The sequence below is a fragment of the Marmota flaviventris genome, chromosome 3 (assembly GCF_047511675.1).
Source record: "Marmota flaviventris isolate mMarFla1 chromosome 3, mMarFla1.hap1, whole genome shotgun sequence".
In the NCBI taxonomy this organism is placed as follows: domain Eukaryota; kingdom Metazoa; phylum Chordata; class Mammalia; order Rodentia; family Sciuridae; genus Marmota; species Marmota flaviventris.
The window spans coordinates 129,213,937-129,240,049 of NC_092500.1; the positions used below are offsets into that span (position 1 = coordinate 129,213,937).

The window sequence follows — 26,113 nt, forward strand, 5'->3', positions numbered from 1 at the left end:
AATACACTGTAGTAAAATTACTATAATTTATGAATTGTTAATATTTCACTCTTTATTACTTATTTTTGGTTAGTTGGGAAAAAAACTAAATATAGGGCTGGGACTTTGGCTCAGAGGTAGCGCACTTGCCTTGCATGTGTGAGGCACTGGGTTTGATTCTCAGCACCAAATACAAATAAATAAAATTTAAAAAGATCTATCAACAACTAAGGAAAATATTTAAAAAAAAACCCAAATATAATAAAAAAGTATCTAATGAAGAGCCAGAGGTTGGGTCTAGCCATAGCTGACTTACTAACAGAAATATTGTGTGATATTAAAGATATTTTAATTTTGTCATTGAATTCATTTTCTCAGCTGAAAAATGAAGTGGTGAGCTGAAATAAAAAATTACTAAAATCATTTATAAATTCAAAGTTTTAATAGCATATAAAATCCCAAGACAGCATGTGAATTAGTAGGAACTTTACCTTGAGGAAATTATAAACATCTTCTTCATCATGACTTGATAAGGGAACATAGACCGATCCTCCACGAATGATGAAAGAATGCACACAGCTTGTTTGCTCTTCCTCCTGCTGGTCTAAATTGTTGGGAAAATCCGTGAGATCCCTCACAGTTAGAAGATTGTAGACCTGTAACAGTAGGAGGAAATCAAAGGCAGAACTCTTACCTGTTTTTTTTTGACATATTCAATAAACTGATAGAAATTGGATAATTAATCATCAAACTTTTCTTAAGTACATTCAGGTAATTGGTACCTTAGAACAAAGTTAAAGATTTTCTTGATTTTTAACAGTAAAACTTGCTTGGGGAATTGCTTTCAGAGAAATAAAATCTTAAATTAAGAAGTATTAATCAAAAATTCAGTGTGGAGTTTAGATCAACTATTGGAAGAAGATCTAACTTACCTCTGTGTTTGATGATGTTAATGCCCCATGGAATTCAGGTATGAATTGTTATTGCCCCCGTTAAACTTTTATGTTTACTCATTTTTGTTTTTGTACTGAAGAACCACATAGGCACATAAATGAACATATATCATCCATATTGGGTAGATGGGCTTTTATGCAGTTGCAAACGGAGATTACTTTTTTATGGAAAAAGAAGAATGATTTAGAACCAAATCCTCATAGCACAGAGCTAGAGGCCTGGATACTTATTCCAGGACTGGAGTAAGATAGTCTTAATTGAAGACCTTCCAGCATCTGCCTGGCTTGATTTTTGAACTACTGTAGACCAGCAACTCCTGAGTGCCTCCTGTTTCCCCACTTTTCCAAGGCATCATCAGTGATCATTCCATGACAGTCATTCCACCATTGTATGGTGGGTGTGTGGAGGCAAATGACTTGCTTTCACTTTAGTTCAAGATATTCATAGCTAGATACCTGAGGAATTATACCTGGGAAGAATACTCTATACTTGGATCTGGTTTAAATTGTGAAATTCAGTTTTTGAGCTGTTATCATTTTAGAATGAGAATTTTAGGGACCACAGACAGAAGACTGAGTGTCTTTTATATGTGAGAGGATCATGAATCACTGGGGGTTGGCAGGCAGCCTATGAAGACCATCTCCAAAATTTCCCTGAATAATAATCTCTGCCTGTTGTGATTCCTGCCTTTGTAGTGTTTCTCTCATGAAGTATAGGGCTGATATGTATTAGATATTATGGAAATGATAGTATACAACTTCCAAGGCTAGGCCAAGAGCTTTTTAGCTCTCTTGGATCACTTGCCCTGCTGGAAATCTCTGGCAATATGAAGTCTTTGAGGTGAGAAACTTAGCCCTCCTGACAGTAACATGAAAAACCAGTCTTGGAAGCAGATCTCCCAAATTCAGTCAATCTTTGCAAGAATGCAGCTCTGATCAACATGTTAATCATAATCGTATGACAGATCACAAGCCAGAGCCACCTAGATAAGCTGCTCTAAATTCCTGACTCACAGAAACTGCATGAGATAATAGAAGTTTACTGTGTTCATTCACTAAGTTTTGGGGAAAAGTGTTATGCAACAGTAGATAGCTAATAGCTTATACTTCTTTGCCTGTTTGTCTTTATTCTCCAGTAGAAGAATTAAATAGGCACTTAAGTAAGCATGCATTGTCTATATTGGACAGACCAATGTTTTCTAAGTTATTATTCAAAGAAAGTAAGCTTCAATATTTCTATAACTTAAAAAGCTGAAATCTCCATTTATGTTTATGATACCTTCTCACCTCCATAACACTCAAAACTTTGTATGCAACCAAAACAACCACTAAATTTATATGACTAAACAGGGTAAATATAAATATTGAGAAGAGACTAAATTCCCTTAATACATGCTGAAAATAATAGCTTAGAATAGACTACCATCAATAGGAAGTGTAAAAAAATTAGGTGTGTTTCCAAAGAAAACACTCAGAGAAAAAAAATCCCTTTTCCAGGTTAACTCTTATAATTAAGAAGAGAAATATAATTGCTCTTCAGTGTGATAGTTATTTTTTTAATGAGGAAGTATTTTGAACTATTAAAATACTAAGGTAGAGAAGAACTTTGGTTATGTGCTTCATGCTGAAGGACATTAATTTGGATGAATAAAAATAGGACAAGTATATTTGGTATAGTTACTTCACAGGTTTAAAATTCATATATATTAGGGACTAGGATTGTGGCTCAGTTGTAGAACGTTTGCCTAGCATGAGCTGGGCCCTGGGTTTGATCCTCAGCACCACAAAAAATAAATAAAATAAAGGTATTGTGTTCAAATACAACTAAAAAAATAAATATTTTTTAAAAATTCATATATATTAAGCAGAAACTAGAACAAACACAAAATAAACTTTAATATTACCGATTTACCTCCCAACATAGAAAAATAGCAATAATTCCCCTCCAGGCATATTAATCAGTCCTTTTAAATGTTGATTCATGAGGTAGTTAAAGCCATAAAATTCAGTATAACTTTAAAAAATTTGTTTTTTTAAGATATACATGACAGTAGAATGTATTTTGACATATCATACATACATAGAGTATAAATTATTCTAATTAGAATCCCATTCTTGTGCCTGAACATAATGTGGAGTTACACTGGTCTACCATAACTTTTTGATAATGATGAACTCACAAATTTTTTTCACATTATGCTGAAAATTTTCAAAATATAAATAACCTAGTTTTCTATTTAAAACTTGGGAGATGTAGTTTCTAAAAATGTCCCTTCCTTTGGTAATCGTTCTTTGAAAAACTATTTATTTGTCAGTATTTCTTCCAAATGGTATTAACCATTTTTCTGAGTCACATATAGTCTTTTAGGTATTACCCCTCAATAATGACAGTTCTGTAAGGACAAGGACTGTGATACATTTATTTCTTTTTCCTCTGCTCCTGCAAGAGATCCAGCACATAGTGGGCTTGAAACAATACCAACAACAATGATAAGATAATAAATAAATAAGCATGACATGTCAGGAGTTAATACCAAGAATTATTATAATTACAGAAAAAAGCAGAAAATTAAAATTTTAGTGAATCAGTGTTGTTAACAAAGATGCAGTAGGACATTTTTTAAAAATTGAAAATAATTGTGAATTACTTATTAACATTTTCACAGATCCCAAGGAACATGGAGACATGAATGGATCTGTTAGAAGGTACATGACTTCCTTAATGCTTTCAAATATTAATTTTGTAGCAAGCTGATTTATTCCTGAGACCAAAATTATTTTATTTAGACAGAAGTCATATTATCTAATACTTTTAGCAACTCATTAATCCATTTTCCTTTTTGAGCATGACTGTCTCATAAGTGAGGAATCTTAACAAAATGTAGCTTTCATGAAGATTATTGAAGACATTAAAATGAAGACATTAGATTTGATTCCTTACAGAAATAGAAGAATAGAAATATTGAGAAGAGACTAAATTCCTTTAATACATGCTGAAAGTAATAGCTTAGAATAGAATAGGAAGAATCAAAACTTGCAGGCAGAGTTTCAGAATCACATCTCAGTTATGCCACTTACTTCTGGGTAATCTTGCACAAACATCACAACTGCTCCAAATCTTAGTTTTGTCATCTTAAAATGGGGCTATTACTTATTTTCTGGGATTTGGAAAAGTAAGTGAGAACAACCCCTATGTGGGACAGGGAGAGACTATCAAGGACTACTCAAGTGGTAAGTACCTTTATTATCACATTTTACTTTCAATAGAGGCTTCTCTTGCTCTGAGAACTTTTCACGGTCCTTGCTGATCCCTGAACTCTGACTGGCACTCACCGAGGATGCAGAGAGCTCAGCTTCAGGCCTCATGAGCAGCACACTTTGGTCCACAGCACGGATGGCACAGAGGGACTGAGGAGAAGCTGTGATTCTCAGGTGGGCATGTGAGGCTGGAAGAGTTTGTGCAGGGCTGAAGCTCAAATCCACCTGTGAATTTGAAAGAAAGGTCAAAAAAGCCAGTTTCTTGATTTAATCATGTCTTTACATGCGTTTCTTCAGTCATCCTTACATTCAGCTTTATATGACCTTGTCAGGAATGTCAGTTGAGGACCTCTTTTCACATATTTTCTTCATTGTTTATTGAAAAAAAATTATTTTTTTCCTTACTGTCAATTACATTTATTTAATTTAGGTAGGCTCTAGAATGTTCATGGAACAGGAGTCCTTGGAGAAATGCCAACCCTTTGAAATATAACCACATCAGTTAAATTTGGCCAAAGGTTTGTTTTTGTTTTTGTTGTTGTTGTTATTTTTAGATGTTACATGACAGTAGAGTGTATTTTGACAAATTTTACATTCATAGAGTATAATTTGTTCTAATTAGGATCCCATTCTTGTGATTGTATATGATGTGGAGTTTCACTGGTCGTGTATTCATATATGAACATAGGAAAGTTATGTCCAATTCATTCCACTGTCTTTCCTATTCCCATCTACCTTTCCTTTTCTTCATTCCCCTTTGTCTAATCCAGTGAACTTCTATCACTCTCCCCCACTGTGTGTTCATTTTCATATCGGAGAGAACATTCAGCCTTTGAGATTGGCTTACTTCACTTAGCCTAATAGTCTCCAATTTTATTCATTTACTGGAAAATGCCATATTTTCATTCTTTTTTATGGATAAGTAATATTCTATTGTGTGTGTGTTTACACACATATATATGTAAATACATACACATCACATTTTCTTTATCAATATATCTGTTTAAGGACACCTAGGTTGGTTCCATAGCTTAGCTATTGTGAAGAAAATGTTTATTCAATATATCAGTCTTGTCCCAAGACATTAAATTTGACATCACAAAGATAGATAGCTTGTTTGAATTTTAGAAGCCCATCAATGCTTCTGGTATATGAAAGGTGTCTCTAGTTATTTTTATTTGTCCTACAGCTGTTTGGAACTTCTGAGTCTTAACCTTATATATGCATATAATGGAGTCAGCATAGAGCTGATACAAAAATGAATTATATTGTATGTGGTAGTAATTTAAAAAGTGCTATAGTTGAAGCCTGAAGTTTTGACTCTGCCATTAACTTATTGGGAACCACTGAACAACTCACTTCACTCTTCTGGCCCAGTTTTCTTTGGGGTAAAATTGATGATAGTATCATTTATTTGTGTTCTTATCATTTTATATTGAATCACTTACCTTGTTGGCTAAGCAATTTTCAATCTCAAAATTCTCAGAATCTCCAATAACTTCTCCATCTGGTAAAATGGTAAAAAGGAACACTCGTGCAATGGGAGCGATATCCAATTCCACAGAGAGGGACAGGAAAAAACTGCCTTTCACTGGAGCATGGAGAGAGTGGGAAACATGGTGGTGGTTTAGACCAACTGTTGCTTGGTTTCACCCAGTTCAGAACTGTGTCTATGCATTCAGTGGCTTAATCTCTTTAAATATTGTTGTAGTTATTTGGTGATATTAATAGGCTGATGTCTCCCTCATGACTTCAATTGTAGACTAAATTAACAAAATTCCTTTCACTTACATCTTTCTTCATCTGATTTTCCACCTGATGCCTAAATCAACCTAAATATTAATAGTTTCAAGTTGCTCCATATATGCATGATAAATGAAGACCATTTTATTTAGACTTCAGACTAGAGGTGATTTTCAACTTAAATATAGTGCTAGAATTGATAACATGTATTTTTCAAATATGTGACTTTTAAAAATCTCAGAATATGAAGAAATTAATGGCCATTAGACTTCCTAAGAGAAAATGTAGATATTTGACTTTTCATTGCAGTTTTAAGCTCTTACAAGTCCTATTAATGTTTGTCTACCAGAAGTGTTAAATGATACTCAGTTACACTTTGAAAAGCACATTAAAATTTAAGACTAGCTAAGAGGAAAAAAAGGATAGATGTAATATTTCTAGTTTCTGAATGGTTCAATGATGACTTGAGTTTATGACCCACATTTATCTGAATAAAAAAAAAAAAAGCCAAACAATTTGTTTAATGATAACAAAGAGTTTGGAATATTGGTTCACAAAAGAAGAACAGAAGGGGCTAGGGTTGTGGCTCAGTGTACTGTGCTCGCCTAGCACACATGAGGCACTGGGTTCGATCCTCAGCACCACATAAAAATGAAATAAAGATTGTGTGTCCACCTACAACCAAATAATAAATATTAAAAAAGGGCAGAAAACAATCTGTCATTTGTTCCATATCTTCCCTCCTCTTCTCCACATCCTGTACCCAGACACCTAGCTATAAGTCTTCAAAGTCCTGTCCTTCCAAGTTCTCCATTTACATATTCTTGATACAATTAGACTACACATAGAACAGCAGAGTCTCTAGCCACTGTTGAAATTCAAAATATCATAGGACAAGAATGTCATAATTGTTGAGAAATTACAACTGATTTTTCCCTTTTGACTATAAGAGTTTAAAAATATCCTTCAGGAAATTTTATAAAGTATTATATTAGGATGAAAAGTCTAATGTACAACATGAATATTATAGTCAATAAAATTATACTGTATTTGGGATTTCTGCTGAGTAGGTTGTAGCTGCCCTTGGTATATACACAATAAAATGGGCAACCAGGTGAGATAATGTAATATATTTATTTGCATCACTATACTCACCATTTTTTACCTACATTATTCCATAACATCATGTTGCATACCTTAAATATATACAGATAAAATTTATTATTTTAAAAAGTGTCTTAAAGCCCTGCTATCGGTGAAGCTCAGTTAAAAACTGTATAACTCTGTATATAATAGGGATTTTCCCCAACCCTATGTAAACTTTACTTTAACTTAACAATGTTTACTGTGAGGTGCTTACACAGCAAAACTCTAAATTTGGGAGGAAATGGGGTTTCTGATGTCTCTTAGGCAGTGCCGTGCCATTCATATCATTGTCCAATTGGACAGATCAAATTTTAGTTCTGATCTTGAAAAAGAAATAAATTACCACTCTAAAAGGAGTGAAATTTCAGCCCTTCTGTCACTTGAGCTAAACATAGAAAGTAAAGTAGACTGATATGCCATAAGGTCAGAAAGAGAAGTGAGAACAGACATCTTTTTTTGCAAAGAATAATTTAAAGAAATTAACCCATTGTTACTGACATTTGTAAAGGTTTTGTTATTTAAAATTTGTATTCTGAATTTTAAACAGACTCAAAAATAGTTCTGAAATTTGAGGAATTTGGATGCTGTACAGAATAGTGTTAAATAGAAGAAAAAGTAGGCCCTAATCTTCATCATGTGGGATTAGGCCCCAACTTCCTTAATAAGACTCCTATAGCACAAGAATTAAAACCAAGAATCAATAAATGGGATGGACTCAAACTAAAAAGTTTCTTCTCAGCAAAAGAAACAATCTGTGAAGTGAATAGAGAGCCTACATCTTGGGAGCAAATCTTTACCCCTCATACATCAGATAGAGCACTAATTTCTAGGGTATTATATAGAACTCAAAAAGTTAAGCACCAAAAAAAAAAAAAAAAACCAAAAACAAAATAAACCAATCAATAAATGGGCCAAGGATATGAACAGACACTTCTCAGAAGAGGATATACAATCAATTAACAAACATATGAAGAAATGTTCATTATCTCTAGCAAAATAAAAAATAAAATCAATAAAATTAGAGAAATGCAAATCAAAACTACTCTAAGATATCATCTCACTCCAGTAAGAATGGCAACTATTTTGAAGACAAATAACAATAAATGTTGGCAAGGATGTGGGGGGAAAAGGGTACCCTCATACATTGCTGGTGGGACTGCAAATTGGTGCAGCCAATATGGAAGGCAATATGGAGATTCCTTGAAAAACTGGGAATGGAACCACCATTTGACCCAGCTATCCCTCTCTTCCATCTATACCCAAAGGACTTAAAAACAGCATACTACAGTGACACAGCCACATCAATGTTTATAGCAGCATAATTCACAATAGCTAAACTGTGGAACCAATTTGGATGCCCTTCAGTAGATGAATGGATAAAAAAATGTGGCATATATACACAATGGAATATTACTCTGCAATAAAAGAGAATAAAATCATGGCATTTTCAGGTAAATGGATGGTGTTGGAGAAAATAATACTAAATGAAGTTATCCAATCCCCAAAAAACAAATGTTGAATGTTTTCTCTGGTATAAAGTGACTGACCCATAATGGGGTAAGGAGGGAGAGCATGGGAGGAATCGATGAACTCTAGATAGGGCAGAGGTTTGGGAGAAGAAGGGAGGGGGCAGGGGGTTAGCAATGATGGTAGAATGTGATAGACCTCATTATCCAAAGTACATGTATGAAGACATGAATTGGCATGAACATACTTTATATACAGAGATATGAAAAATTGTCCTCTATATGTTTAATAAGAATTGTAATGCACTCCATTGTCATGTATTTAAAAAAATAAAATCAATTAAAAAAGAAAAAGAAGAATAGTGCTAGAAAATACAGGAGAAACTCAATGCTTTTGTATTATTGATAATATATATTAAATAGTTCTGCAAATTATTATCTTAACAAGAGGACAGCAAATGTTGCTGCTAACACATAAGACAGGCTTTATCTTCAGATGTGCAGAATTGTTTCTTTTTCCTATTGTAATCCCTTACTCCCACCTGGATCTGTTTTTTATCCTTATCTTTATTTTATTTTGCTTTAAGTTTCTACAATTTTTCTCCTACATATGTTACAATAAATCCCTGAACTAAATTTGCTTTTTGCTCTCATATTTCCTGTTAAAACAGAAACTTCTAGCAACTATTATTGTGAAATGGGCATATGATTGCATATATTGAGTACTGATTTATAACTGTTTTCATAGATACCCGATCATATTAGCTAATTAATTGAACATGTTTTCTAAAGTTCTTTGAATGACATTTCTGCAATAAAAAATATCCGTATTTTATTAAAAAAAAAAAAGATAACAATGGGAGCCAATCCAATTGATCAATTAAAAGAGTCAAACAAGTGGTGAACAAATTTGTTCTTTAATTACAGAGAGGGTTTTTAATGATTTTTTATGGAGAGAAATTGCATAAGTAATAACAATTAAAACATACAATTACAATTGTTTTCTAATAAATAATTGATTTGATAATAATTGATTTTATTTTCCAAATTGGTAGGAAGAGGAATCATAAAAATGAAAGAAAATGTTAGACACAGAACAAATTCAAATAGTCATTAAATTTAGCTAAGCGGTGAGGTGTAGGTTGGCAAAATGTTTGCCTTAGGTTAAAATTTAATTACTACAGTGTTCATGGGTTCTCTCTTCAGTGGTCTAATCCTTCACATGGATTGAATTAGAATAGAAAACAACCATGGTTCCCTTCTCCCAACTTATTCATGAAGTACTTAGACTTTAAAAGGTTTTTATTTTAGTGTCCAATAGAAGAGATGAACTACAGTGAATAAACTAGTTACCTTAAAAGAGTATCTGAGGGTTTTCAAGATGGTGGAATAGAGGCAGTCATTTTCCTGGCTGCTGCATGGATTGAAACCAAGAAAGCAGACAGGCAGCTTTCTCAGCAAGTTGGGCAAACAAAAAAAGTGGGGGACTTTTCTGGAATTTAAAACTGGTCATTCAAAGCAGATCAGGACTCAGGAGGTCAGATGTAATAAAATAAGGATGAAATCTCCAGCAGCACAGTCTGAAGCACCAGTGGCCAGACACGAAACACCAGCCAGAGTGGTCCCTCCTGAGCATGGTGGAGGGATAAAGGAGTTAAAGGAACCCACATTTTTAGGGAGGCCTGAGGCGTATCTGGGTATGGGGCATTTAGAGATCAAGGACATTGCCCAGCAAATCTGAAAGACTTGCTGCACAATATCCATGTGTGGGAAAAGAAGCCTCCATCTCTCCAGGCAGCGTGCAGAGGACAAAGGAAGGATCCATTTTGCAGCCCCTGTGTGGGGACCAGCAGCTGAGGGGGCTGATTCCTGGCAAATCTGAGTTTGGTCCCAAATACAGACCCATAAACACACTGCATGGCATAGAGTGTGCTTAAGTGACCAGAAAAAAAATCAAATGTGGAGAGAAATTTACACCAGGGACAATTGGTTGTGAAAATCCACCCAGCTTTACCTTTCCCCCTCCAATGGCTGGAAACTATGAAGGCAGGGGCACAAGTGTTTGAAGACTGAACCCAAGACCAGGAAATGTGGGATCTGAAGGTGACAACCACCAATGCAAGAATTGGATCCCCCGACCACATGGGTGGAACCCAGGAGAGAACCCTGGGATACAGTCTTCCAACATGGACCAGCAAGTAGTGGACACTAGAGGTGCACTGATTTAAAATCTCCAGACCAGTTGGCATTCAGCAAAGAGCCTAGATCCCACCTAAGCCTAAACTATGCCTCCAGGAATTCTACCTGTGGGATTACCACTGTCATTCCAGCAATCTAAAGGGTGGAACATCACACTCTGGGTGCCCCCACCTAAAACTGCTGAGAAGAGAAACTGAGAATCTTTTTGAACTCCAACGGAAAGAATTCTTTAACTTTTCACAAGATTTTTAAAAAATTCTTTTTCTCTGTTTAATTGTGACCTTGATGGTAAATGGACATTCCCATTTCTAGCATTTTTGAAGCTAGTCATTTTTCATGGATTAGTTTTTTTTGTGAACTAGAGTGTTTGATTGGTATAGTTTTGTTTTGTATTCTTCTATTTTTTATTTTAAAAAATTTTTAATTTATATGTTTTTTCTCCTTGATTCTCTCCTTTCTTCTGCTAACAGCCAATCTCTATTATTGTCTCTTTCATTCTTCCTTTAATTTTTTACTTCTTCCTCTCTCTTCCTCATAATCATCCCATCCTATATCATTTCTGTTCTCTCTCTGTCCATCATTTGAAATTATAAATCCTTTTGCAAACTTGCTGTTTTTATTGTAGGCAGTAACTGATCATATAATTTATGTTTATTATGATAATTAACATTGTAGATGTCATAGTAGGAACTATTTGGTTTAATGTTGTAAATTGATTGCATTGGTGGTTCTTATTATTTGTCTTCCCCTAAACAGTGAGGTACTGGAAACCTTCAAAGACACCATTTAAGTCCACAGGATAGAAACTCTACCCATCTAACAGTATAAATCTGAGGCAGTAAACACACAAACAATGTGAAAAAGCAAGGGAACAAATCACCCCAAACAAACCTAGATACTCCAGTAACAGAATCCATCAACATCACAGTGGATGAAATGTCAGAGAAGGAGATTAGAATGTACATAGTTAAACTGATTTGATAAGTAAAGGACAGTATAAGAAATAAAATGAAAGAGAAAATACATGAATTGTACCTCCTCAATAAAGAGGTGGAGATTCTGGGGAAAAAAATGAGCAGAAATCCTTGAAATGAAGGAAACAATAAACCAAATTTAAAATTTAATAGAAAGCATCACCAACAGACTAGACCACTTGGAAGACAGAACCTCAGACAATGAAGACAAAATATGTAATCTTGAAAATAGAGTTTACCATGGAGAAAAGATGTTAAGAACTTATGAACAGAACTTCCAAGAACCATGGGATAACATGAAAAGACAAAATTTAAGATTTACCAGATAGACGAAGGCATGGAGATACAAACCAAAAGAATGCACAATCTTTTCAATAAAATAATAATAGAAATTTTCCCAAACCTAAAGAATAAAATGGAAAATCAAATATAAGAGGCTTATAGGACTCCAAATGTACAAAAATACAACAGACCTACACCAAGGCACATTATAATGAAAATGCTTAACGTATAGAATAAGAATATAATTTAAAAGGCTGCGAGAGAAAAATATCAGATTATGTATAGGGGAGAAACCCATTCAGATCCTAGCTGATTTCTCAACCCAGACCCTCAAAGCTAGGAGGTTCTGGAATAACATATACCAAGCTCTGGAGAGAAAATGAATGTCAACCAATAATCCTATATTCAGCAAAATTAAGCTTCAGATTTTAAGATGAAATAAAAACCTTCCATGATAAACAAAAGTTAAAAAGAAATTACAGCAAGAAAGCCAACACTACAGAACATTCTTGACAAAGTATTCCATGAGGAGGAGATGAAAATCAACAATGAAAATCTGCAAAGGAAGAAACTACACTAAAGGAAACGTCAATCAAAGGAGAAACCAAGTCAAGTTAAAAAGCAAAATGACCAGGGATACAAACCATGTCTCAATAATAACTCTGAATGTTAATGGCCTAAACTCACCAATAAAAAGACACAGACTGGGTGATTGGATTAAAAAACAAGACCCCAAAATATGCTGTCTCCAAGAGACTCATCTTATAAGCAAAGATATCCATAGATTGAAGGTGAAAGGATGGGAAAAAAAACATATCACTCACTTGGATCACCTAAACAAGCAGGGGTTTCTATCCTCATATCAGATAAAGTGGACTTTAAGCTAAAGTTAATAAGGGACAAAGAAAGCCATTTCATACTGTGTTAAGGGAATCATACATCAACAAGACATAATAATCATAATGTTTATGTCCCAAACAATGGAGCATCTACGTACATCAAACAAACCCTTCCCAATTTCAAGAATCAAATAGACCACAACACAATAATATTGGGTAATTTTAACATGCCTCTGTCACTGTATAGATCTTCCAAACAAAACTAAATAAAGAAGCTATAGAAGTAAAACATACAATTGATAATTTAGACTTAACAGACATTATAGAATATTTTACCAATCAATGACAGAATACACTTTATTCTCAGCAGCACATGGATCCATCTTTAATATAGACCATGTTATAAGTAAGTTATCACATACGTTGGCACACAATTGTAATATTATATTAATATATTTCTAACATCCATAAGGGTTATTTTGATAACTCCCTTTCCATTGATATTAATTTTTGTGTTCTTTTTATTGATTAGATTTTTATCAAATTTTATTTGTATTATTTCTTTTCTATTTCATATATTTTTGTTCTTATTCTTTATTTTTTCCTTCCTAATACATAATTTGAAAGTAATTTTATTGTTATTCTGGCTTCTTTTTGATATGAGTACTTTGTTATAAATGTTCATCTGAATACTTTCATCACAAAGATCCTGATATTTTAAGCTTTAATTATCACTTAGTTCAAAGCACTTTTTATTTACTTTTCTTGTGCTTTCTTACTTGACCTCTAGATATTTATAAATGTCATTTAATTTTGAAATAGTTGACATGTGGGGGTGGGTTTCTATATATCTTAAGGTGATTGACTTCTAATGTAATAAATCATGAAGGGTACACGCTGCATGATTTCAAATTAAAAAAAAGTAATGGAAATGCTTTTTTATATTGATCGTATTGGTTACATACATGTCAAAATTGATAAAATTGCATACTTCAAATATGTGCATTTTATTGTACCTCATTTTTACCTCAACAAAGCTATGGGGGGAAAAGAGTGTCTGATCTACAGTAGGCAGTCAAACATGTCTATTGACCATTTAAAAAGATGCCAAAGAATCATAAGGAATTTCTATATTTTTCTTATTGTCTTTCTTCTTGTTATGAGGGAATAATAAAAATAATTTCTCCATTTGTGAACTGTCACTGAGGGGTAAGAATAAATGTGTTAATGAACAAATGGGGAGATGGATTTGAGGGTACTCACTGTCTCCTGACTCCACAGACAGAGCATGGGTCCCTGATCTGATTATGCTTCCCTTAGCCATGATCTGAAATGAAAAATCAACAGAAAAGAGACTTGACATCTTTGACCTTGACCCACTTTGGTTTGTTGAGTCTGCTGGAGGGAATCAACCTGATAAAAAGTAAGAGTCAAGGGAGCATGGATGAGAATTACTTGTGGTGCACAGGTAATTTATTGTGACATTCTTGGACCTATTGATCACTTCTGTCTACTGATAAGACCCGAATACCTTCCACTGCCTTATTCTTACCAGGTAATATAAAATGAGTTCTTTGAGCTTTCCCATGGCTTGTCCATCCAGTATATAATGTGCCTTGATATTCTGTGTTTGGCCACAGGGCAGGGTACCAGCCACAGGCTCCAGGTAAAGGTAACTCCCACTTAAGGAGAAAACATGACTTGCAGTATGCTGAGCTCCCTGGTGTTCTTCTTGGATCCATATATAGTTAAAACATGTGTTAGGTTGCTGGTGGATGACCTGATACAACAGAAAAGCAAAGAGACAAAATTATCTTGAAATTCTTTAGTTAGTTTCTTATCGAAATGAATAGTTAAAACTATGTGTCTTCTATTCTGTGTCTCCCTCATCCCTGCTGACTATTAAATACCAGAGTTGTCAGTATCCCTATGTTGAAGATATTAAAAAGAAGTCATCCACAGACTTGTCTCCTTTGTCCTGATTCTGCTGACTTATCACTGCTTTGACATTTTGTTTTTCTTTTTTCTTCTACTTTTCAGAGCTAGAGGAATAATGATATTCAAATGGAAAGTATAAATCATCCAAACAGAAAAGAGAATCATCAGATAACTGAAATCCTTTGTAAATTGCTTTATTGAAATTATATTATATATAAATGTAATATATTATCTTACTGACCTAAAAATTGCTTATAAATAATCCTCAGAAAATTTGCATTCATACTTCTTTTCATTATTATGATTTCCAACTTTTAAGGCCTATGTAGTTCCTGGAACTTTAAACCTTGCAGATGTTTAGCACATAATTCCATATTCCCTAAAAAGTCACTGCTCCTTAGCTCTTTTCTTGGTGCATAAATTTTTTTTTCCTAAATTTATTTGACATATTTTACAGACTAATCTATTTGATCCCATAATAAAATTTCTATTTGTTTAAAAACTATTATACTTAGATACATTATACTAATAATTTACAGGTCTGTTAACTTTATGGATATTTCAACTATTTTAAGTGTAGGGACTCTGCTTATTTATCTTTTTGGTCCTAAGGAGGAGCAGGTATCCATTACATGGAAAACATTTAACATCATCACATATTTTTAAATTTAATTAGCAGGAATATTTGGAATTAGAAATAATTTAAATACTCTTTATCTAAGCTAGAATCAACAAATTGTCGTCTTTTACCACTTTTTGTTTATGATAACAAGCAAGAAAACTTTTAGCTGTAGAAATCTTTTGATCATCATCATTAGATAATATATACTAGGTGTGTGTGTATTCATGATCACTTTACAAAATACCTAAGTAGATGTGAAAATATATAACATAAATTTCATTAATAAGTGAAGCAGCTGATATTATTCAGGACCCAAATCAAATAAGATTTTTATTTACACAGTATATAAAATTTTACAAATAATACTAATGAAATTATCAGTCACTCCTATAATATCCTTTTCTAATGCCTTAATTATTTTTCATGAAATTCAATTATCCTCAAATATCTCACCTTGAAGTCTGGACTTCTTATTTCTTTCAAATGCAATGTTTGCTCTGAATATTTCATTGTTACTAATGTTATTTCTCTCTCTTTGTCTTCAGAGGGTTTATTTATTGTGGTACTTACCGTAATAAAAAGTTTGTTGGTTAAGATGTTAGTGGTATTGATTGAAAAATCTACAAGACCCTGTTCATTGGTAGTTGCATTGTAAAGATAATTGGCTTCACTTGCAGAGATGAAGATCAATTTATTGGGAATGGGAATACCTTTCCCATCCACCAGAAGCACCTAAAGAAGAAAAAGTATTCGATAATTTATAGGGAAAACAAAGAGAACAGAACTCATGTGCACATATGCCTTTAATGCTGTAACTAAGTTTACTACGAGGCTTTTCTTCCATTTGGGCTCCTCAGGTGCTTCCATAACTGGTTTATTTTTGAAACTCCTTAGTATTCCTTTAAGATCAGGGAGGTTTTATTTTTTAAATTATGTTACTAGTCAGAGGTTTTTTAGTGATTACATTTGATATTTAATAATTTAGTAATTACATCTAGTGCCAAAATTATAGGAATCAACTTAAAAGGGCTGCTTTCCCCTTTTCATTTAGCAGGAGGCTAGAGTGCTTGGCTGTGCTCACTCTCCTCCTCCCTGAACAAAGCATTTCTCTGTGCTTCAGCTTCCCACTGGGGCTAGCAGTAGTGCCTCCTTCATATGTAGCAGTGAAGATTAAGTAAAGTAATCCACTTAAAATATATTAGAAGATATCTGACACATTTATTCCAAAAATATTGGTCAGTAACATTACTATTATCTCCTGAAATAATCAGCTATGGAAACCCACATGAAAATATTTCTTTTTGAGGAAAATTAAATAATTATAAAACCAATGAAATCAATTCTTAATATAAATAAAATCAGTATTTGCCTTGCTTTATTATTCTTAAATTATATATCTTACATATTAAAACAATACAATAATAACTATGAAATGCATGATATAATAATACCTATACCTAAAATTTGAACTGTTTATTCACCTATTTCTAAGTAGAAGAACGGTTACGAAGAAGGCACTGGCAGCCATAAACTGGGAGTCGCTTGTGAGAAACTGAAAATTCCAGTGCTAGCTGGGTGAGTACTTTACTCTAGATTTGTACATTTCATCAGTGATATTTACAAAGGGAAGTTCTAGTTTTTGGTTTCATGACTTTGGTCATATTGACTAATTAATAACTAATCAAGTATGGGTTACACCACTGGGCCCTGGACTTATATCAACAGGAAATTTTGCCTACTTGTGAGTTACACTATACCTGTCCAGAAAAGGGGATTCCTCGTCTAAAGTGTGAGTCCACTTTCACAAACTTGAGTTTGGTGGCAATGTTTGTGATTTCACTGGTCCCATTTCCAGTGAATATCAGGTCTGAAAAATATACAGAAAAGAGTGAATACTCTTGAAAGTTACTTTAGTCCTAAAATTTCCTTTCTATGTCAACTTTTCTCAACCTCATTTTGTTATGAGAAATAAATCAATGTTTAGTATTTTATCTCCCATACTCATTTAGTACTCAAACCTGTTCCCTCTTCTCTGATCTTGGCTTCCACTCTGAGTTTCATTTCGTAGCCCGAACTTTTAATCTGAATCAAGTTGGTTTTTACTTGTTGGGTGATGCAGCCATCACTGTTGAGCTGAGAACACAAAAACAATAAATGTCAAGCTGATTAAGATGCATAGTCACTAAATTTATTTTCTTTCTAATGCCAAGGAAACTTTTTTGGGTTAAATTGTTAATTGACCTTCAGGAACCTCATATTCATTTCTGCTTTGTAATCTCTAAGGTTAATTTTTCAATGATTCTTATTGACTAAGAATACAAATTCCTGTTTGGGATAAGGGATATTTTGGGACAAGTTTGTCGTATTATTCTCCTTCTAGCTTGTAAAATAGAGTGCCCTCCTGGCTGAAATGGTGATAGTACCAAGAAAGAACACTGAATACTAACCGGCTGACTGAATTCGTCACAGAACTCTTTCTTGTAACAATTACCATGATGAAATAGTTTTCTGCACATGCTCACAGTTGCAAGTCCTGGGACTGGTTTCCCATAGGTGTATCTATCACGTGAGAAACAAATCAGGAATTGAGAAAGACCACCTGCATTTCCCACTACCAACCCTCCACAAGCCTTATAATAGTTAGGCTGTCACATTTCTTTATCTAGCCTGCTCCCTCTGCTATTGCTTATTTGCCAGAATGAGTTTTATTCTCAAGGCTAAAAAAACTCGAGTTATCTGATTTCACAAAAGATAAAAGTGAAAGGGATCTTTATAGATCATATTCACTCCCTCAATTTACTACTTAAAAATGGGGGCTCAGTTGGGCCTGGTGGGGCATGCCTGTAATCCCAGCAACATGGAAGGCTGAGGCAGGAGGATTGCAAGTTCAAAGCCAGTCTCAGCAATTTAGTAAGGCCCTAAGTAACCTAATGACAACTTGTATTTAAATAAATAAATAGGCCTGGGGCTGTGGCTCATTGGTTAAATGTCCTTAGGTCCAATTTCCAAGAAAAAGGAAGAAAGAATTGAGGCTCAGAAAAAAAAAAAAAAAAGAAAAGAAAAAGAAAGAATGGAGGTTCAGAAAAATAGCACACCTCAATAAAATAGTGTCACTGGTAGTGTTCTCATGACTGCTTATTTCAACCTGTTATCCTTATAGTCATAATATCAGTCACTAGATCATTTATTTTATGTGTAAGTCACTTTGTTAGAATTCTAATTATTGGCTTCTGCCCAGTAGTTTTGACCTATGATCTTTTCTATTATGTTTTCAGTCAGTCTCATTAGAGCCTCCTCCTTCTTGATCCATGTCAGGATTAGTAATTATGGTATATACATGAAGAAAAGGAGAAAGTAAAATATCCTAGAGTAGAAAATTCTGAGAGAAATATTATTTGAGGCTATTAAATAATTAGTTCCATCACTGTACCAAAGAATCTATGTTAATCATTAAAGTATTTTCTTAAAATTGCCCAGTGGAGAGATTGAACATAATTAATTCAGTGTTCCATGAGAAGCAAGAAGACAGTTCCAGCCAGTGAAATGTTTAGGATCTAACAGGCCTTTTGTCTTCAATAAATTAGTGCCATAGGGAGAAACAAGGCTACAAATTTTAAGATATTAAGATATTTATAGGTTACTATGGTTTGCTTTAAATTATTAAAGCAAAATAAAAGTACTATAGAGAGAGTAAATGGAGTTAAAATATGGAGAATTTCATAGTTTTTTTTTAATAGGTACCAGGCACATGAGGTTTCATTTTACTTTTCTGTTAACTTTTGTACTTGGTTGAAAATTTCCATCATAGGGAGTTGAAACAAAGAGTGCTTATGAGTTAAAATTGCCAAAAACAACGTGTAAACACCTCTAGACACATTCAGAAAAGTTTGAGGATTTGACTATAAGTTTATAACTAATATTGAAAAATACTTTAAATTTTGCTAGTGTAATAATGGTATGTTGTAAGTGGGGAAATACCTCTATTTTTTTAGAGGTATGTATTTGGGGAAAATTTTGTGACCTCTAATTAATCTAAAATATTAAAGCAAAAAATATGATACAAATATGGAAAGCTAAATATTGATTAAGGGTGTCTTTTTTCTTTTCTATATTTGTGATTTTATTAATAAGTACTCAAAGGGAAGTCAGTGGAATACTATTATAAAAGTGCTGAGGGAAACTAAATTTATTATCTATACTTAGATAAATAATTATTCAGAATTGATGCCAATTATGACAATGTAGATAAAACAACTCACATTCCACATACTGTTATTTCCACTTTTTCATCCAAGATACTGATTATCTTTGGCACTTGAACTTTGACCTCAAATTTGGGAAGCACTGTTAATAGAGATAATGATAAAAAGAGAGGCTGGTGAACATTTACTGGAAATGCAAACATTTTTGACATGTCTATAATTTTCCCTCAAATGGTACTCTGAAATGTTATATGAATTTTTCAATGCACTAACTTTAATATGGCAAGATTTAACAATCCATGCAGAACCAGTTAAAACAGACTCTAACCACAGTAGATTTTAATGACACTAACAGATGATGATAGTTGTATTTAGGTAAGAATTTTCATATTTTTCAAAGAATACTGAAATGATTTTACAAACCCTTTTGACTTTGTTTATATAATCATGATGGCTTTCTTTAGAGATAGGTTTAACTGTCTTTAATTCAAGTTCAACATACCTATGTAAAATTTAAATGATTTAAGTGAATGCATATTTTATGTACCAGAAAAGTCCTGCCCTTTCCCACTTATATTATCCATACCAAATTCCTCTACAGTGAAGGAGTGCTCTGCTGTTCCACCTGATTCTTTCTGTACCACCACTTTGTAGGAGCCCTGAATGGGCTCTGATGAGAGGGGAAAGGAGAGTTGACTCAGGCCACTTTCTAACTTGAGACTCTGCCACTGTGCAATTCTATTTCTTTTTGGGTTCTAAAGAAAAGCAAGAAGCATAGGGAGTGATAACATTAAGTTATGATGGTCCTTGGACACTACCAATAATTTTGAGGGTGGTAATTAGCATTGCCTTTGGGAAAGACACATGTAGAAGGAAGATAAAATACAATAAATTGGGCTTCAGGGAGGAGGAATATTTGAACTTTCTAACACATCAAAATACTAACTTCCTTTGAGATGCTTACCTCAAGGTATATCAGTGGAATCTATAGGAAAACAGGAAAGAAGTAATGTGGTTATTACTATGTGTTGCTATTTCCCTGAAAAATATTATTTAATAATATCACTTGAATACTTACATCCTCCTAATGAAGATATGACTATAGTATTTACTTTCACAAGAGAAGTATATTCATAGATTTATATGTCATTTTGACTTAGACCCAGTAGGAATAGAATTTCCAGAATTATTTGATTAAAAGCAAACTAAGACTATTACTTCTACTAGAAGAGAAGCGTTCAAAGAAATAATAAATGCTAAATGAGATGGCATGATTTGGTGATTACATATTGTATACATGTATCAAATTATTATCCTGTGCTTCCTAAATATGTGTGATTACTGTGTCAATTAAAAAATGTAAAAAAAAAAAGTAGCTTTGTTATTTTGTCATATGTTGAAGGCCAGTTGGAGCAAGTGATGTTCAGTAAACACATCCAACTCTATATTGTATATATTTTCTAATATATGTATTAAATATATTATTAATAATTCATTATCCTTATTGCAGTATATTCAGAGCAATTAAATGTAGCTATTATCAGATTGATTAATTACTGTTAAAGAGAAAAGACTTCTTCATCTCCTGCCCCTCAACTTTGTCCTATATGAGACTCTAGAATTGTGGTGAGGCTGGAGTCAGGTTACAAAGGGAATATCTTTCATCATCTTGCTCTTCTTGGACCTTTCTGCCTGGCTTTGGAAGAGTAGTCCAATCTGCCCCTCCCCTCATTCCCATTTCATAGACATACGATGCTTACCAGTTCATTTTGGGGGTGAAAATTTTCATCCAGGGAGACAATACGAAATCTCACTAAAAAACAAATTATCTTGTAAGATTCATACCCAGAAAAGTAGATGATTTGGGTTATTAGTCAAGAAGATAAAGGATTGGATGATGATGACTTTGGCTGGAAAACCTGCAGGGGAGATGGCCCTTCCTTCTCAGTGTTGCCCTGGCTGAGGAAATTTCTTTACATACCTGTCTGGCCCGGTTTGTAGATGGGTTTGTCTGTCTGGACAAAGACCAGACTTTGAGCATTCTTCACCAGCACTGTGTTCTTCTTCCTGAAATCTTGTGTAGGTCCCTTTATTTGGATAGTGAGGAATCCTACCTCTGAAGAAGATAAAATCCTTGGGAGCTAAAAAACAAATATTTTATAATTGAGGAACTCTACACCCATTCCTTCTGAGTTCTTCATTATTATTTCTATCTGTTCTTTAGCTTAAAAGCAGCTTGGTAGAAAATACTATTTCTCTGGATATAGGAACAAAGACATTAACATAAGAAATAGGGGAAATTAATAAGAGCAGCCATCAGCAGAACTCAGATTAGATTATGAGAACTGTAATCTCATAACTAGATTAATCCACTTGATGAATTAATAATTTGAATGAACTACTGAGTGGGCATGGCTAGAGAATATAGGTCCTTGGAGGTGTACCCTTGGTGACTATATCTTGTCCCTGACTCCTCTGCCTCTCTATCTCTTTCTGTCTCCGTCTTTCTCTGCTTCCCAGATGCTATAAGGAGAGTAGCTTTGTTTTGCCACACTCTTTTGCCATGATGTCCTGTCTCACCTCATGCCCAGAACAATGGTGTCAGCCAACTATGGTCGCTATGTCTGAAACCATGAGCCGAAATAAACTTTTCCTTCTCTAAATTGTCATCTGGCATTTTGGTCACAGAACAAGAAGTTGACTGATATAGACTTCTAGTTATTAAAACACATTTCTTTTAACTGAGTCTATGAATATTCCTTGTCCTGAAAAAAAATATGGGAGAATATAAGAACTGAGCATGACCCATTAGTCAACCTCAAAGAGGTACTGGATGTTTGGAGTATTTTGCAGGATTGAAACATTCAGATGACATCTAACATGCATCACAAGAAAAAAATGCACTGAATGCAGAATTATCTTTGCATAATATGCTCCTAGGCAATGTCCAATCCTGACTCTTTCAGAGAAAATCATATGTCAAAACTGGAAAACTCCTCCATGTTATACTATTTTTGTGGGCAACAGGATTTTTGTTTAGGAATTAAACTAAACTTTGGCATTTAGAAAATATTTTCCCCCTACTCTAGTGGAAGATGCATGCTTTGTAGCTGAGAAGTTACAGTCTATGGTCTTTGTGGAAGACCTAACAACATTCTTAAAGTGATTACTTGGGATTGAACACCAGGTTCCTATCACCAGGACTAGCAGAATTCATTGAGACAGGCATTGCAGCCAGTACTCTAGTAGTACTCACAGTGAAGGAGATGCAATGGAATAAGTCCTTCTCCACCACCAGGTCAGTAAAGAGGCTTCTGTTTTCCCTTAGAGACTCCAGAGAAGCACTGATAGTTACTGTCTCATTCAAGTGGCTAAGAAGGAGGCAGGCCTTCTCAGGGGTCACAGTGTGGAGAAGAGAGGGGACCAGCACCATATAATGTCTGGGAAGGTAAGAGGTTAAATCAGATACAAACCTATAATAATAAGCATTGTCTTCTGTGTTCTCCAGAACAATAGTTATTTATAGCTGTAATTGGTTCTGTACCAAGAGTCAATAAACCAAGAGCAATAAGATGGTGATTCTGTAGTTAATTTGCAATTAAGAACTATTATTTTCTTATATCTTGTACTACTTTTGCCCATACATCATCAACATGAACTCATATCTTAATTTTTTTTAAATAGGAAACTTGGTACAAGAATCCTAATATTACTTTGTTATGTAAAGAGCAGAGAGTTGGAGGGGAGAATACCAAAGGTATTTGATCTGTGGAATACAGAAGTGAAGTTTGTTTCCTCATTCTCCAGGTGGTCTACTCCTAAACATCAATCTTTCTTTATGTGTTTTGAAGAATTTCTTGGCAAAAAAAATATGTCATGAATTTTTAGGGTCACTCTTAAATAATGTAAATCTCATATTTTTTTTTTGCATGACTACTAAGTTTTTATTATAAAAAAAGAGAAGGTCATGGTAATTACGTAACTTACCCATGGTCATTCAACTTGTACTTCTCATCTAACTCTTCCCTAGCACCTGAATTTTCTGAGATCTTGTGTACTGTTCTTTCAAGCATCTGATACATGATAAACATTATTTTTCGCCTTCCCATCCAGCTTTTTTCCTCTAGTTCTTTGATCTCAGTAGGAAAGGAGACATAAGTGTATAATTGACTAAATATACTATTTTTTTAAAAAATTTTAAGCCTACTTGATAACAACTTAAAATTTAATTATATACATATTTGATATTTTAAACAACTATTTCATAAGGGTTTGGTTAATATTCAATCTAATAGATACTGAAGTTGGGACCCACTGAGGTTGAGTAATTTGCCCAAGATTTCACCTGCAGTTAGCCACCACAATGTTTCAATATATTACTCAACCATGAATGTTTGCATTTTAAATATTTGCCTTTGGAGTAGGAGCTAAATTTTGTAAATATTAAACTGATAACTTTTAATTTACTATTTTCACCTGTTATTTGAAACTTTAGTCTCCTGGAATCTTACTGTCCCTAGAAGAGGGAAACAGATACTTTGTCTCTTTGTCACTCTCTCAATTCTCACATCAAAGTCTAACTCTGGAGAGATAAGATAAGGATTTCTTCACTGTGTAGAGAAAAATCCCTTTCTGTTTATGATAACTAGATTTACTGCTATTTGCTAAAAGGTGGGCATAATGATTTTCAATGGATGGGATAATCCTGTGTAGTGTAGACTGCATTTGAGGATACAAACTGCTTTGTATTTCCGAACCCAATAAATGCCTCTTGCTTTATTCATTCAACCTGCACTCAGAACACCAAATAATCTCTACCTATAATCAAATGCTATCTGGATGGGGAGCAGTGGGAGTTGATGTATCTGCAGTTGCAGATGAAGTAGAAGAATGTTGGGAGAGAAATTCACCTGTATTGTTTGATGAAAAAATGTGCAAAAAGGAAGCCTAAGGAAGACAGAAAAGTTAGTTGATCAGAGTACTAATTCCTGCTTCCCATACTTTGGCCTGAACAGGACCAATTGTGACAGATGAATAAGGTAACAACAGATGGAGGGTCCTCTTACCTCTCTACCAATTTTGAACTCTGGAGGTTGTCCTCTTTAAGTCTGAAATGTAGCTTCACCAAAGTCATCTGGCAGTACAGTGTGTGTAGGCAAAGGAGGGTTAGAAGTTTAACCTCCTCAGGACACCTCAGTGTGTATGTTTTCTTATCAGATCCAAGAATTCCCACCATTCTCTGAAGAATGTAAATGTAGCTTGGTTTAGGCCAGGGACCCCAGAAGAGCCTCAACTGCAAAGGAGCACACTGACTGTGCAGCCTAAGCTATGTTGGAATCATAGTGACTTTACTGAATGTAGAATGCAGTAGAACGTTGGGATTAAATGGGAGGTGAAAGAGCTGAAATGAGACAGAGTCAACCAGAGGACTTTTACATCTTGATCAAAGAGAGAAACCAGCTGTCTAGTGACTCCAACAGTACATGCCAGCAGGTAAAAAGAAATCAGATTAACAGTGCAAAAAGAGACAGAAAACTCTTGAGGCCAAACACTCTGTCCCTCTTCTCCTCCAGAAGGTTATAGAGACTATAACCCTCTAGACACTATCTTGGAGAAGGAACTAGGGAGAGAGCAAAATGCAATTATTGTATTTCATCAAATTTAAAATTGGATAGGGCTAAATTCGTTTTTTCCCATTGACCAATAATTGGGGGACTTTTCATGAAGACTTGATAAATGATTAAATAATAAAGGAGCTGTCCTTTCTGTACAAATCTGACCTACAGTGTGAATTAAGTTGCACCCCACTATACACCCTGATATTTTTATGTTCAATGCCCTCTGTCCAAAAGAACCTTCATGAGAAAGTAGAGTATAAGGTTTCAAATTGTGCTTCCTAGTGACTACTTCTTGTATTTATGATGATTGGTCCACTGGAAAGAAGTGATTTCAAGAGTTGAGAATATGTGAAAGAAAAAAATGGGTTTACCAAGACAATCTTCTCTGACTTAAAGGTACCTTAAGGAGTGGAAAGGTAGCATTTAATAGGAAAGGCAAAGTAAAGATAAAAGGGAACGACTGATTAGAGTCTTGAGACTTCAGTGAGACTTACGGTTCGGCAGAGTCTGAGTCATTGGCAGAAAACAAGACAAGAAGTAACACCAAACATAAATGAAGAAGCTTGTCTTTGCCCATAGTGAGAGACAAATCTCAGGTGTGGTGTTGTTCCCAACACCTTGCCCTCAGCTTGATCTCTGAGACTCTCTACATTGACCAGGCTTTATGTGGAAGTTATTTTTAAACAAGCCCCACCTAAGTCTTTTGATGAGAGGTCAGAATGGGGCACAGGTTCCCAAAAAGGGTCATTGCTCTTAGTATTGCCTCATTCTTTTTAAGGCTAAATTCTAACAGGCTCTGAGGTATTCCCGAAGGATAAAATTAATATTCTAGTTGGAATGAACTTTAATTTCCATTGCAAACTTCTTTTTTTTCTGTTTTTTTTTATTGGTTGT

General features: G+C 34.3%; 1 protein-coding gene across 1 annotated transcript in view; it reads right to left on the bottom strand.

Annotated features, from left to right (window-relative positions):
- The window catches only part of LOC114078854 (pregnancy zone protein-like), a 70,909-nt gene extending 45,113 nt beyond the window's left edge, over positions 1-25,796 (bottom strand). The window contains exons 1-16 of the mRNA XM_071609310.1: positions 25,714-25,796; positions 22,858-23,041; positions 21,583-21,742; positions 21,362-21,414; positions 20,566-20,586; positions 20,188-20,356; positions 19,659-19,743; positions 17,847-17,958; positions 17,418-17,532; positions 17,157-17,266; positions 15,970-16,131; positions 14,392-14,619; positions 14,103-14,166; positions 5,639-5,781; positions 4,266-4,415; positions 471-635 (exon numbers count right to left, since the gene is read on the bottom strand). Of these exons, the coding sequence (XP_071465411.1) occupies positions 471-635; positions 4,266-4,415; positions 5,639-5,781; positions 14,103-14,166; positions 14,392-14,619; positions 15,970-16,131; positions 17,157-17,266; positions 17,418-17,532; positions 17,847-17,958; positions 19,659-19,743; positions 20,188-20,356; positions 20,566-20,586; positions 21,362-21,414; positions 21,583-21,742; positions 22,858-23,041; positions 25,714-25,796 (2,004 nt within the window). The remainder of the gene's footprint in view (positions 1-470; positions 636-4,265; positions 4,416-5,638; positions 5,782-14,102; positions 14,167-14,391; positions 14,620-15,969; positions 16,132-17,156; positions 17,267-17,417; positions 17,533-17,846; positions 17,959-19,658; positions 19,744-20,187; positions 20,357-20,565; positions 20,587-21,361; positions 21,415-21,582; positions 21,743-22,857; positions 23,042-25,713) is intronic.
- Between the last annotated feature and the right edge of the window lie 317 nt (positions 25,797-26,113).